General features: G+C 46.1%; 1 protein-coding gene across 1 annotated transcript in view; it reads right to left on the reverse strand.

Annotated features, from left to right (window-relative positions):
• Positions 1–674: 674 nt before the first annotated feature.
• The window catches only part of LOC306915162 (guanine nucleotide-binding protein subunit alpha-13-like), a 57406-nt gene continuing 43597 nt past the window's right edge, over positions 675–14483 (reverse strand). The window contains exons 3-5 of the mRNA XM_079492413.1: positions 12944–12994; positions 12263–12463; positions 675–4296 (exon numbers count right to left, since the gene is read on the reverse strand). Coding sequence (XP_079348539.1) covers positions 3925–4296; positions 12263–12463; positions 12944–12994 — 624 coding nt within the window. The 3' untranslated portion in view covers positions 675–3924. The remainder of the gene's footprint in view (positions 4297–12262; positions 12464–12943; positions 12995–14483) is intronic.

Consider the following 14483-nt stretch of genomic DNA (forward strand, 5'->3'; position numbering starts at 1 on the left):
GGCTCACGCACGCAGGCTCACGCACGCACGCACGCATGCACACACGCACGCAGGCTCACGCACGCAGGCTCACGCACGCAGGCTCACGCACGCAGGCTCACGCACGCACGCAGGCTCACGCACGCAGGCTCACGCACGCAGGCTCACGCACGCAGGCAAGCACGCAGGCTCACGCACGCACGCACGCATGCACGCACGCACACACACACGCAGGCTCACGCACGCAGGCACGCACGCAGGCTCACGCACGCAGGCTCACGCACGCACGCACACACACACCGCTGCCGTGAACGAAACTATAGTCTCGTGAGAAACGACAAGGCACAACGGGGTGATTTGATTGGCTGAGAAGAACACCCGATCTACTGGAAGAAGTTGTCGTTGGCAAATAAAATAAAAACTAGGGCTGGGATCCGGAAAGATTTAGGAACCAAATCCAACACGGAGGAGTCAGTTAAGCATTTTGGAACAGTTCCAGAACCGTTTTTAATTTTTTTTTTATCATATTGTCATGTTTGCGGACTTCACGGTGTGCTGTACAATGACAATTACAACACCAGTTGGTTCTCAAACGTGTTAATATCAAGGAGGACCACCGTAACGCTGAAGAGTGTACAAATGGAACCAAATGGACCTGTTCGGGTCCATTTGGTTCCATTTGTACACTCTCAAGAGTTACAGACCTTTAAGGGTCTATTTGGAACGCTCTCCAGTAACCCGGAGTCCCTGAACCTGACTTTAACACATTTTACCTCTGAACGTTTTGCCGGGAACACACGTTTTGCCGCGCACACACGTCTTCCTTGTAGTTTTGTAGTCTTTTCTCAGAAAGACCTCAGGTTTCAGGGTGTCTTTAAGATAAAACACTGCCTTGGGATTCTAGAAGGCTTCAGGTCTAAATGGGTTAAGAATCATTGGGTGAATCCTACAGGAGCCCAACCCTGATAAAAGACAGACAACCGCATAGAAATACAGAAGCTCATCATATCTACCCCATAGAGCACCGAAGTCTGACCTCAATATGTCAGGACTTCGGCGCTCTATATGCCACAGAGCAACCTGGATGCTGACTGCATCTCAAGGTGACAACCAACCAAAACAAAATATTATGTATCCACGATAAACTCACCAATATTGCGTCTGTGTACGTAAAGCTTGGGTTATCATCCTCTTTGTCTGTGTCGAGATTTTGAAAATAACTTTCTGTGCAGCCGTCCGTCTGTATTCAGAGTTTGGAAGCAGGTCTCGAAGTTTCACAACATGACAACGGTGGATTAACAAACAAAAACATACTTAGTTGACACCGACAAAGCTGTACAGCTGCAATATTGGTTGAGATTATCATGGCTTTTATTAATTCAATCAGATAGGATGTGTCTGTTTGTCATCATGAATGGGGCTGTCAATGTTTTGCAACCTAGATAGATGCAGATCGCATCTAAGCTGCCTGCGGCTTAGATCGACCACCCATGACGACGTTTCCCCACATTTTGTTGCACTATTTTCCATAAATTGATAGTATTGATAGTAGCTCATGATCAGCGTGTGCAGAAAGGTCATGGATGGACACTCCTTTTCAGTGATTTTAAATGCCTGGACGACAACTCCTCCACATCAATAGATTAGGTTCCAATTGATTTGACCCTAGCATTATGTTGATTTGACCCTAGCATTATGTTGATTTGACCCTAGCATTATGTTGATTTGACCCTAGCATTATGTTGATTTGACCCTAGCATTATGTTGATTTGACCCTAGCATTATGTTGATTTGACCCTAGCATTATGTTGATTTGACCCTAGCATTATGTTGATTTGACCCTAGCATTATGTTGATTTGACCCTAGCATTATGTTGATTTGACCCTAGCATTATGTTGATTTGACCCTAGCATTATGTTGATTTGACCCTAGCATTATGTTGATTTGACCCTAGCATTATGTTGATTTGACCCTAGCATTATGACAGTATATTCTAGGATTCTCTTCTTCTCATCATTCATTTCAAAGATACAAGTAGCGTAACTCTCTATACATACATCTATTAACAAAGACATTCACGGCCCTTTTGTAAGGTTAACTAATGCCTGTTTTATACGCCACGGTGTCGAAGGGTCGGCGGCCAGGGGGACTCGGCAACTGTACTGTACTGTACTGTACTGTACGTGTGTGTGTGTGTGTGTGTGTGCGTGCGTGTGCGTGTGCGTGTGCGTGTGCGGGGCCGCCTGGCTGAGCCTCGCCACCCAGATTAGGATTAGATTATTTCTGGGGAAGGAAGGTTCAACAACAATGACATCATCACATCTCTAAACAGTGGTTTCCATTCAAAACCCTGAGAAAACAGTGGAGCTCCTGTTTCACTAGTACATCACTACTATCACCACCGCTGTTTCACTAGTACATCACTACTATCACCACCGCTGCTTCACTAGTACATCACTACTATCACCACCGTTGTTTCACTAGTACATCACTACTATCACCACCGTTGTTTCACTAGTACATCACTACTATCACCACCGCTGTTTCACTAGTACATCACTACTATCACCACCGCTGCTTCACTAGTACATCACTACTATCACCACCGTTGTTTCACTAGTACATCACTACTATCACCACCGTTGTTTCACTAGTACATCACTACTATCACCACCGCTGTTTCACTAGTACATCACTACTATCACCACCGCTGTTTCACTAGTACATCACTACTATCACCACCGCTGCTTCACTAGTACATCGCTAATAGCTGGCACACCTGCCTGGCACGGCCGTGCACTCGTGTGTGCGCGTTCACGCACACACACGACTGCACATCGTCCGCCTGTTGCACTCTCTCCTAACCGTCCTCAAATAGTGACATATAGGTAGAACTCCTTTTAACTACACAACACGCACACACACACAAACAACACGCACACGCACACAAACACCACGCACACGCACACAAACAACATGCACATAACCACGCACACACAACACGCACACACCCAAACACGCACTTCTGATTGGAATAGAAAGGCAACTTTTTTAAATCACGCAAGTGCACGTACACGTGATACACGGAGGAGTGCACGCAGGCATGGAGAGAAACACAGGCACTGGAACGCACTCACTCACACATGCACACGCACACACGCACGCACACACACACACGCACACACACACGTGCACGCACAACCACACAAAGAACACACGCACACACTCGTACACACAGACACACACACAGTTTTAAACAGTGATCATCGGGTCAGTCTCCGTTAAGACAATAATGTAGAAACTCAGGCATTGTGGTTTTAATCCTCGGTTCTCACAATCAAGTCAGTCAGTCGGTCGGTTGGTCCTGTGACGCAGCTCAGGGCGGGGGGGCGGGGAGCAGGGGGAGAGCAGGTTCCGAGGGGGAAGAGGGTCCCCCCCCAGCCCCTCCCCTCTACCCACCACCTACCAATAGTCTAAGAGGCTCCATCGTCTCTTCGTCGGAAGGGACTTAAAAAAAAAAAACTAGAACAGCATAAAAGCAACGACGGAAGATGAAAGACCAACGAACGCTGCCAGGGCGTTCTATGTGTGACTCTCCTTCCTCGCCGAGGCTGGGTGGGGTCTCCTATGGTGGTGGTGGTGGCGGCGGGGGGGGAGGCTGCTCTCTCTCACGTCCGACTCCTCCGCAAATAAAGGCCACTTCCGTACGTCCGTCCGTCGCGAACGCACCGAGAACAGCCGACCCACGAGCTGGCAAAGCGTCGCGGTACCGCCGTGGGTCGGCTGCTCTCGAACGGCTCTCGAGCACAAACCAGGCTTTAGGTTGGAGGAAGAGGAGGAGGAGGAGGAGGAGGAGGAGGAGGAAGAGGAGGAGGAGGAGGAGGAAGAGGAGGAGGAGGAAGAAGGGGGGGGACGGGGGTTGGTTTGGGTAGTCGGTCGGCGTGTCATTGCAGCATGAGCTGCTTGAGGTTGTCGTGCAGGATGGTGTCCTTGACGTCGCGGAACACCAGCCGGATGTTCTCCGTGTTGATGGCCGTGGTGAAGTGGTGGTAGAGGGGCTTCTGGGTGGCGTCGCGGCGCTTCCCGCGGAAGCACTCCACCAGGAAGGCCTGCACGTCGGCCAGGCTGTGCTCCGGGCCGCCGTAGTCGGGGAAGTAGTCGGCCAGCGGCACCGCCGCCACCTTCTCCTCCAGGAGGTCCGTCTTGTTGAGGAACAGGATGATGGAGACGTTGCTGAACACGCGGTTGTTCACGATGGTCTCGAAGATGTTGAGGGACTCGCGGAGACGGTTGGTCTGACGGTCCTCCATCAGCACCTGGGTGGGTTCGACAGACAGACAGACAGACAGACAGACAGACAGACAGACAGACAGATAAATTAATAACCCATTTAGACCTGATGACGATTCTACAAATGCACTCGGTGCCACGCTATGAGCTTGTAGATCTGCTATTTATGTTGTGCTAATTGAAACTAGCGCCGTTTCAATTGGCACATGTTAGAATAGTGATGTGGTGCGGAGGCTCCTTCTCCACTACATTTCACAAATCACATGTTTTTTTTGGACTTGGCCTAACAATTAATTATCAGTCATGAGATTTAATTTAGCTCTATTCCATCATGGGATCAATACAGGACTTGATATGACTACCAATTAGCTCTATTCCATCATGGGATCAATACAGGACTCTATTCCATCATGGGATCAATACAGGACTCTATTCCATCATGGGATCAATACAGGATCAATACAGGATCAATACAGGACTCTATTCCATCATGGGATCAATACAGGATCAATACAGGACTCTATTCCATCATGGGATCAATACAGGATCAATACAGGACTCTATTCCATCATGGGATCAATACAGGACTCTATTCCATCATGGGATCAATACAGGACTCTATTCCATCATGGGATCAATACAGGATCAATACAGGATCAATACAGGACTCTATTCCATCATGGGATCAATACAGGATCAATACAGGACTCTATTCCATCATGGGATCAATACAGGATCAATACAGGATCAATACAGGACTCTATTCCATCATGGGATCAATACAGGATCAATACAGGATCAATACAGGACTCTATTCCATCATGGGATCAATACAGGACTCTATTCCATCATGGGATCAATACAGGACTCTATTCCATCATGGGATCAATACAGGACTTGATATGACTCTATTCCATCATGGGATCAATACAGGATCAATACAGGACTCTATTCCATCATGGGATCAATACAGGATCAATACAGGACTCTATTCCATCATGGGATCAATACAGGATCAATACAGGATCAATACAGGACTATTCCATCATGGGATCAATACAGGATCAATACAGGACTCTATTCCATCATGGGATCAATACAGGACTCTATTCCATCATGGGATCAATACAGGATCAATACAGGACTCTATTCCATCATGGGATCAATACAGGATCAATACAGGACTCTATTCCATCATGGGATCAATACAGGACTCTATTCCATCATGGGATCAATACAGGACTCTATTCCATCATGGGATCAATACAGGATCAATACAGGATCAATACAGGACTCTATTCCATCATGGGATCAATACAGGATCAATACAGGACTCTATTCCATCATGGGATCAATGTACCCTAGGGTCAGATCAATACAGGACTTGATATGACGGTCTCAATGTCCCATTAGCCTCGGAAACCCAGACGTTTTTATTTCCAGGGAGAAAAACAAAAGTCTGGGACCGAGTCCACTTCAATACGAGGACCGAGTCCACTTCAATACGAGGACCGAGTCCACTTCAATACGAGGACCGAGTCCATTTCACTACGAGGACCGAGTCCACTTCAATACGAGGACCGAGTCCACTTCAATACGAGGACCGAGTCCACTTCAATACGAGGACCGAGTCCACTTCAATACGAGGACCGAGTCCACTTCAATACGAGGACCGAGTCCACTTCAATACGAGGACCGAGTCCACTTCAATACGAGGACCGAGTCCACTTCAATACGAGGACCGAGTCCACTTCAATACGAGGACCGAGTCCACTTCAATACGAGGACCGAGTCCACTTCAATACGAGGACAGAGTCCACTTCAATACGAGGACCGAGTCCACTTCAATACGAGGACCGAGTCCACTTCAATACGAGGACCGAGTCCACTTCAATACGAGGACCGAGTCCACTTCAATACGAGGACCGAGTCCACTTCAATACGAGGACCGAGTCCACTTCAATACGAGGACCGAGTCCACTTCAATACGAGGACCGAGTCCACTTCAATACGAGGACCGAGTCCACTTCAATACGAGGACCGAGTCCACTTCAATACGAGGACCGAGTCCACTTCAATACGAGGACCGAGTCCACTTCGATTGGGCATAGAGTAGCGCAAACGTCCATCACTCTCTGCTGATTTCTGATCATCTGCACCTTTGTTAAATTGACGCACACACACGCCTCTCTCTCTCTCTCTGTCGCTCTAATTAATTAGTCTCATGTCATGCAGCTGCGTCTAGTCGATAGAAAGCATAGGTGGGTTCCAGTCAAATGTCCCGTTGACTTCTATAATAACATTTAAAAGTCAAACCTATCTTCATATTGGACCTCACAGCCATCCTTTTCTGCTCGGTCTGTGTCTCATAGGAGGGCTGTGGGCGGTTCAGAAACCTGTCTGTGTCTCATAGGAGGGCTGTGGGCGGTTCAGAAACGTGTCTGTGTCTCATAGGAGGGCTGTGGGCGGTTCAGAAACGTGTCTGTCTCATAGGAGGGCTGTGGTCAGTTAAGAAACCTGTCTGTGTCTCATAGGAGGGCTGTGGGAAGTTCAGAAACCTGTTTGTGTCTCATAGGAGGGCTGTGGGCGGTTCAGAAACCTGTTTGTGTCTCATAGGAGGGCTGTGGCGGTTCAGAAACCTGTCTGTCTCATAGGAGGGCTGTGGGCGGTTCAGAAACGTGTCTGTCTCATAGGAGGGCTGTGGTCAGTTCAGAAACCTGTCTGTGTCTCATAGGAGGGCTGTGGGAAGTTCAGAAACCTGTTTGTGTCTCATAGGAGGGCTGTGGGCGGTTCAGAAACCTGTCTGTGTCTCATAGGAGGGCTGTGGGCGGTTCAGAAACCTGTCTGTGTCTCATAGGAGGGCTGTGGGCGGTTCAGAAACGTGTCTGTCTCATAGGAGGGCTGTGGTCAGTTCAGAAACCTGTCTGTGTCTCATAGGAGGGCTGTGGGAAGTTCAGAAACCTGTTTGTGTCTCATAGGAGGGCTGTGGGCGGTTCAGAAACCTGTTTGTGTCTCATAGGAGGGCTGTGGCGGTTCAGAAACCTGTCTGTCTCATAGGAGGGCTGTGGGCGGTTCAGAAACGTGTCTGTCTCATAGGAGGGCTGTGGTCAGTTCAGAAACCTGTCTGTGTCTCATAGGAGGGCTGTGGGAAGTTCAGAAACCGGTTTGTGTCTCATAGGAGGGCTGTGGGCGGTTCAGAAACCTGTCTGTGTCTCATAGGAGGGCTGTGGGCGGTTCAGAAACCTGTCTGTGTCTCATAGGAGGGCTGTGGGCGGTTCAGAAACGTGTCTGTCTCATAGGAGGGCTGTGGTCAGTTCAGAAACCTGTCTGTGTCTCATAGGAGGGCTGTGGGAAGTTCAGAAACCTGTTTGTGTCTCATAGGAGGGCTGTGGGCGGTTCAGAAACCTGTTTGTGTCTCATAGGAGGGCTGTGGCGGTTCAGAAACCTGTCTGTCTCATAGGAGGGCTGTGGGCGGTTCAGAAACGTGTCTGTCTCATAGGAGGGCTGTGGTCAGTTCAGAAACCTGTCTGTGTCTCATAGGAGGGCTGTGGGAAGTTCAGAAACCTGTTTGTGTCTCATAGGAGGGCTGTGGGCGGTTCAGAAACCTGTCTGTGTCTCATAGGAGGGCTGTGGGCGGTTCAGAAACCTGTCTGTGTCTCATAGGAGGGCTGTGGGCAGTTCAGAAACCTGTCTGTGTCTCATAGGAGGGCTGTGGGCAGTTCAGATCCCAAGTTCCCAAGTTAATAAAGAACATTTGTTTTTCTAAGAGAATAATGACAAAATGCTGTAGAGACCAGAGAAACGCCATAAAAGTAAGAGGAAAGTATCCCAAGGCCAGGAGCAGACAGACAGACAGACAGACAGACAGACAGACAGACAGACAGACAGACAGACAGACAGACAGACAGACAGACAGACAGACAGACAGACAGACAGACAGACAGACAGACAGACAGAACACAACACCAGAGAGCAATAAAACAAACAATGAGACTAATTACTGTGTGTGTGTGTTCCTAGAATCATATAACGTTTTAACTCATTTTGGGCGGGAACCCCTTTTGGTGTTTTAAAGCATTATGTTATACTTTAAGCTATTGAAAAATAGCAGATCTACAAGTTCATGAACTTGTAGGTCTGCTATTTTTGAAAAATCGTGAAAATGTGCCTCAAATATTTGAATATATATTATTACAGAGTGAACATTTTAACTTTCTGGGGGGTCCCTGGAACAACATATTTTCAGATGGGGGTGGAGGCATATTACATATAATTGTTGGGGTCCTTGACATGAAATATTAAGCACCACTGATACAGAAACATGGGGTTTTTCAGAAAAGTGTCAGGATTTTGAAGATTAAAAATGTCGACGTCAGGCCTAAATGAGTTAACCCTCTAAGACCCGAGTGAGTCCCGTTCTAGAAATACATTCTAGATCGTAACCCGAGTTATCTTAAAATAATGTATGTTTTTGATTCAACACATTATTATGTTTTAAATCATGATGCTGAATATCGTCGGTCGTTGTGAAGCCTTGTACGACCAACAGCGTTCCTTTGCCATCGTTTTCTTTTTTTTAAGATATTTTGGGGGCTTTTTATGCCTATATATCTCTGCGGATGGATGATTCAGCTGCGGTTAACCAGCTGAATCCTCTGCGGATGGATGATTCAGCTGCGGTGAACCGCAGTTCAGGTGGATTTGGGTCATTACAATATATTATAAATTAATATTGGATAAACCGCAGGTGAAATAATGCGGGAAATAAATGAATGGCATGTATCTATAGGCTCATTATAGCTTTTAAAACGCACACAATCTCCAGATTTATAAATTGTGGTAAAATAATGAATGCGGTCGGATAACGGGCGGATTATAAATATACACATGTGGATTCAGGTGACAAAACAGCTCATCCACAGATCTCTAGTAGACATAGAGCTATGTCTACATAAAGCTCATCCACAGATCTCTAGTAGACATAGAGCTATGTCTACATACAGCTGAGCTCATCCACAGATCTCTAGTAGACATAGAGCTATGTCTACATACAGCTCATCCACAGATCTCTAGTAGACATAGAGCTATGTCTACATACAGCTCATCCACTGATCTCTAGTAGACATAGAGCTATGTCTACATACAGCTCATCCACTGATCTCTAGTAGACATAGAGCTATGTCTACATACAGCTCATCCACTGATCTCTAGTAGACATAGAGCTATGTCTACATACAGCTGAGCTCATCCACTGATCTCTAGTAGACATAGAGCTATGTCTACATACAGCTGAGCTCATCCACAGATCTCTAGTAGACATAGAGCTATGTCTACATAAAGCTCATCCACTGATCTCTAGTAGACATAGAGCTATGTCTACATACAGCTGAGCTCATCCACAGATCTCTAGTAGACATAGAGCTATGTCTACATAAAGCTCATCCACTGATCTCTAGTAGACATAGAGCTATGTCTACATACAGCTCATCCACTGATCTCTAGTAGACATAGAGCTATGTCTACATACAGCTCATCCACAGATCTCTAGTAGACATAGAGCTATGTCTACATACAGCTCATCCACTGATCTCTAGTAGACATAGAGCTATGTCTACATAAAGCTCATCCACAGATCTCTAGTAGACATAGAGCTATGTCTACATACAGCTCATCCACAGATCTCTAGTAGACATAGAGCTATGTCTACATAAAGCTCATCCACTGATCTCTAGTAGACATAGAGCTATGTCTACATACAGCTCATCCACTGATCTCTAGTAGACATAGAGCTATGTCTACATACAGCTGAGCTCATCCACTGATCTCTAGTAGACATAGAGCTATGTCTACATACAGCTCATTCACTGATCTCTAGTAGACATAGAGCTATGTCTACATACAGCTCATCCACTGATCTCTAGTAGACATAGAGCTATGTCTACATACAGCTCATCCACTGATCTCTAGTAGACATAGAGCTATGTCTACATACAGCTCATCCACTGATCTCTAGTAGACATAGAGCTATGTCTACATACAGCTCATCCACTGATCTCTAGTAGACATAGAGCTATGTCTACATATAGTGTAATTTAAGTTCCATAGGTTGAGCCTATGCATACGCCTGTAAGGTCGTCGAGGCTAGGGCAAATACTACGGAAAGTGCTTACGGGCCAAGATGGAGTCTGAAGAGGTGGGTTTTCAGACTACGGTGGAAGATTGGGAGTGAGGCTGCAGTTCTGATTGTAATGGGAAGTGCATTCCATAGTTTTGGAGCCAGAAGGGAGAATAGTTTGGGACGTGTGGAGCGTTGTTCCGGCGTTTTTAGGGATGGTACTTGATCTGAGTGTGTGGGAGGGTTTGTAGGGTTCGATCAGACTTGAAAGATATGCTATTATTGCTTTGATATTGCTTTGAATGCCAGCATCAGAGTTTTGTACTCTGTGCGGGCAGCGACCGGGAGCCAATGGAGGGAGTGGAGAAGGGGAGTGACATGTGAGAATTTTGGCTGGTTGAAAAGCAGGCGAGCTGCGCCATTTTGGATCAGTTGGAGAGGCTTAGTGACAGTAGACAGGTAGTGTGACAGGACATGAGGATGACACGCAGCAAAGGTCGTCGGGATCGGGACTCGAACCTGCGACACGCTCCGTCAGGCTGGATTACCAGCCTAGGTGATCTCGACCGCTAGGCCGGCCCGGGCCTGGCTGTCATCATTACGATTTAACAGTTAAAATAGCATGCCACACAGAGTTCTGGGGTCTGCCACGATATATTTTTTAAATAGTCCAAAATATCAGATGTACAAACCGGGTCATGATGCGTAGCGTTGTGTGCTTGTGAATCTACCATTTACCATCACACCACTAAACACATAGGGCTTGTTAATCTACCATTTACCATCACACCACTAAGCATGTAGGGCTTGTGAATCTACCATTTACCATCACACCTCTAAGCATGTAGGGCTTGTGAATCTACCATTTACCATCACACCACTAAACACATAGGGCTTGTGAATCTACCATTTACCATCACACCTCTAAACACATAGGGCTTGTGAATCTACCATTTACCACCACACCTCTAAGCATATAGACACTGGAAGGCAACGTATCTAAATGTCAAAACACTTCATCTACTAAAGCAAATTAATTAATCTGTCACATATCACACAAACTCCTTTGTGTGTGTGTGTGTGTGTGTGTGTGTGTGTGTGTGTGTGTGTGTGTGTGTGTGTGTTGCATGGGAAACTAACATATATAATATAGCGTTTCTTTCGGTCAGAAACCTTGTGATCTCCATATTTAAATAAAATATTTAGATATTTCGTCTCTAAATTAAAGCCCTATACTTTATTGAACAAATGTGTCGTGCAAAAGTAGCAGAAATGGCTGATCTACAAGCTCACAACGCTTCGCAACGCAGAGCTTTGCAGGCTTATAGGGTTAAATGTATAAAGTGAAAGTGGTTCTGTGTGAGTTGAACCAATAAAAAGTGTCAACAAGTTCATGTGACTATATATATATTCAATTCCTTTAGCTATTGAAAAATGGCAGATAACAAGCTCATACTGTGGCACAAAGTGACGCTCTAAAAATCGCGAACATTTGTGCAAATCTTTGAATATATATTTATATTTATAAATCAAACATTTTCAACTCAAATCTTTGAATATATTTATATTTATAAATCAAACATTTTCAACTCAAATCTTTGCTTCTGGAGGTCCCTGGATATTAAGTACCATCTGATTGGTTACCATTGATATTAAGTCCCATCTGATTGGTCATCATTGATACAAGTCCATGTGATTGGCTACCTGGTCGTATATTAAGTTAATCTGATTGGTCATAATAGATATTAGGTCCCATGTGATTGGTTACCTGGCCGTACTCTGACGAGGACACCAGGAAGAGGATGGAGGTGATTGGTTATAATATACATTAGGTCCTCTCTGATTGGTTATATATTAGGTCCTCTCTGATTGGTTACCTGGTCGTACTCTGACGAGGACACCAGGAAGAGGATGGAGGTGACCGAGTCGAAGCACTCGAACCAGCGCCGCCGCTCCGACCTCTGACCCCCGACGTCCACCATCTTGAACGGAACGTTCCGGATCTCAAAGTCGTACTCGTGGATGCCCTTGGTGGGTTTACGGGCCAACAGGATATCCTGTTGACTGGGGATGTAGTTCTGTGGACAATAATATGAACTACATTAATGGTGGGTTTACGGGCCAGCAGGATATCCTGTTGACTGGGGATGTAGTTCTGTGGCCAATAATATGAACTACATTAATGGTGGGTTTACGGGCCAACAGGATATCCTGTTGACTGGGGATGTAGTTCTGTGGACAATAATATGAACTACATTAATGGTGGGTTTACGGGCCAACAGGATATCCTGTTGACTGGGGATGTAGTTCTGTGGACAATAATATGAACTACATTAATGGTGGGTTTACGGGCCAACAGGATATCCTGTTGACTGGGAATGTAGTTCTGTAGACAAAAACATGACATAGTGTTGACTGGGAAATGTAGTCCTGTAGTGAGGGACGTGTGACACAGACAGACATAGTGAATGTAGTTCTGTGGTGTAAACAGCAACGTACACGTGATAATAATTACAAGGTCCACTCTAGACTATAATCAGTTGTTGTAATAAACTTACCGGATCACCAAGTTTATCTACATTGTCCAAGAAATACTTCACTGACTCGCCCTGCATGGAGAGAGAGAGAGAGAGAGAGAGAGAGACAGAGAGAGAGAGAGAGAGAGAGAGAGAGAGAGAGAGAGAGAGACAGAGAGAGAGAGACAGAGAGAGAGAGAGAGAGAGACACAGACAGAGTGAGTCAGAGATAGAGAGATGGGCAGACCGAGAGAGAGAGGCAGAGAGAGAGAAAGAGAGAGAGAGGAGTGCATCCTCATGTCAATCATGGGTGATTCATCGTCAGCCACACACAACAAACATTTCTGGCATAGTTTACGTGACAATAAGTTGTTGCAAACAGTCCTGGTCAGAGAGGCTCTGCTCGTGACAGACAGCCTCATCAAGCTTAGAGACAAACATCCAGTCCTGGTCAGAGAGGCTCTGCTCGTGACAGACAGCCTCATCAAGCTTAGAGACAAACATCCAGTCCTGGTCAGAGAGGCTCTGCTCGTGACAGACAGCCTCATGCTTAGAGACAAACATCCAGTCCTGGTCAGAGAGGCTCTGCTCGTGACAGACAGCCTCATGCTTAGAGACAAACATCCAGTCCTGGTCAGAGAGGCTCTGCTCGTGACAGACAGCCTCATGCTTAGAGACAAACATCCAGTCCTGGTCAGAGAGGCTCTGCTCGTGACAGACAGCTTCATCATGCTTATAGGAGGTTAAGCAGGAACGTTTAATTAGTAGCAAAAAAACCACTTTGAGTTTGACAGGCCAAACATCCACACAGAACAACAATCCTCTGTGATTGGATTAAACGACGTTAAACGACCACTCACTTTATGCACGCACACACATACCCTGTATTCACACATACCCTGTATTCAGTGGACAGACCTTCACACACATACCCTGTATTCACACATACCCTGTATTCAGTGGACAGACCTTCACACACATACCCTGTATTCACACATACCCTGTATTCAGTGGACAGACCTTCACACACATACCCTGTATTCAGTGGACAGACCTTCACACACATACCCTGTATTCACACATACCCTGTATTCACACATACCCTGTATTCACACATACCCTGTATTCACACATACCCTGTATTCACACATACCCTGTATTCACACATACCCTGTATTCACACACACCCTGTATTCACACATACCCTGTATTCAGTGGACAGACCTTCACAGAACAGAACATAGCTGATTTCACAACGTTCCATTTAACCCATTTAGGCCTGACGTCGAAATCCTGACAGTTTTCTGAAATACATATGTTTCTATGTCAGTGGTTCTCAAACAATTTCATGTCAAGGACTCCCAAAAATATATGTATTTGGCCACCGACCCCCATTTGAAAATATGTTGTTCCAAATATGTTGTTCCAGGGACCGGACAGGACAGGAGGCCAACCCAGAACCTCTGAATCCTATGGTACGTTACCAGGACAGGACAGGAGGCCAACCCAGGACCTCTGAGTCCCAGGGACATTTGATGAGTCCCACTTCAACGACGTTAGGAGTCATATTTTGCCATTTTTA

This window comes from Electrona antarctica (genome assembly GCF_951216825.1).
Source record: "Electrona antarctica genome assembly, chromosome: 22".
In the NCBI taxonomy this organism is placed as follows: Eukaryota; Metazoa; Chordata; class Actinopteri; order Myctophiformes; family Myctophidae; genus Electrona; species Electrona antarctica.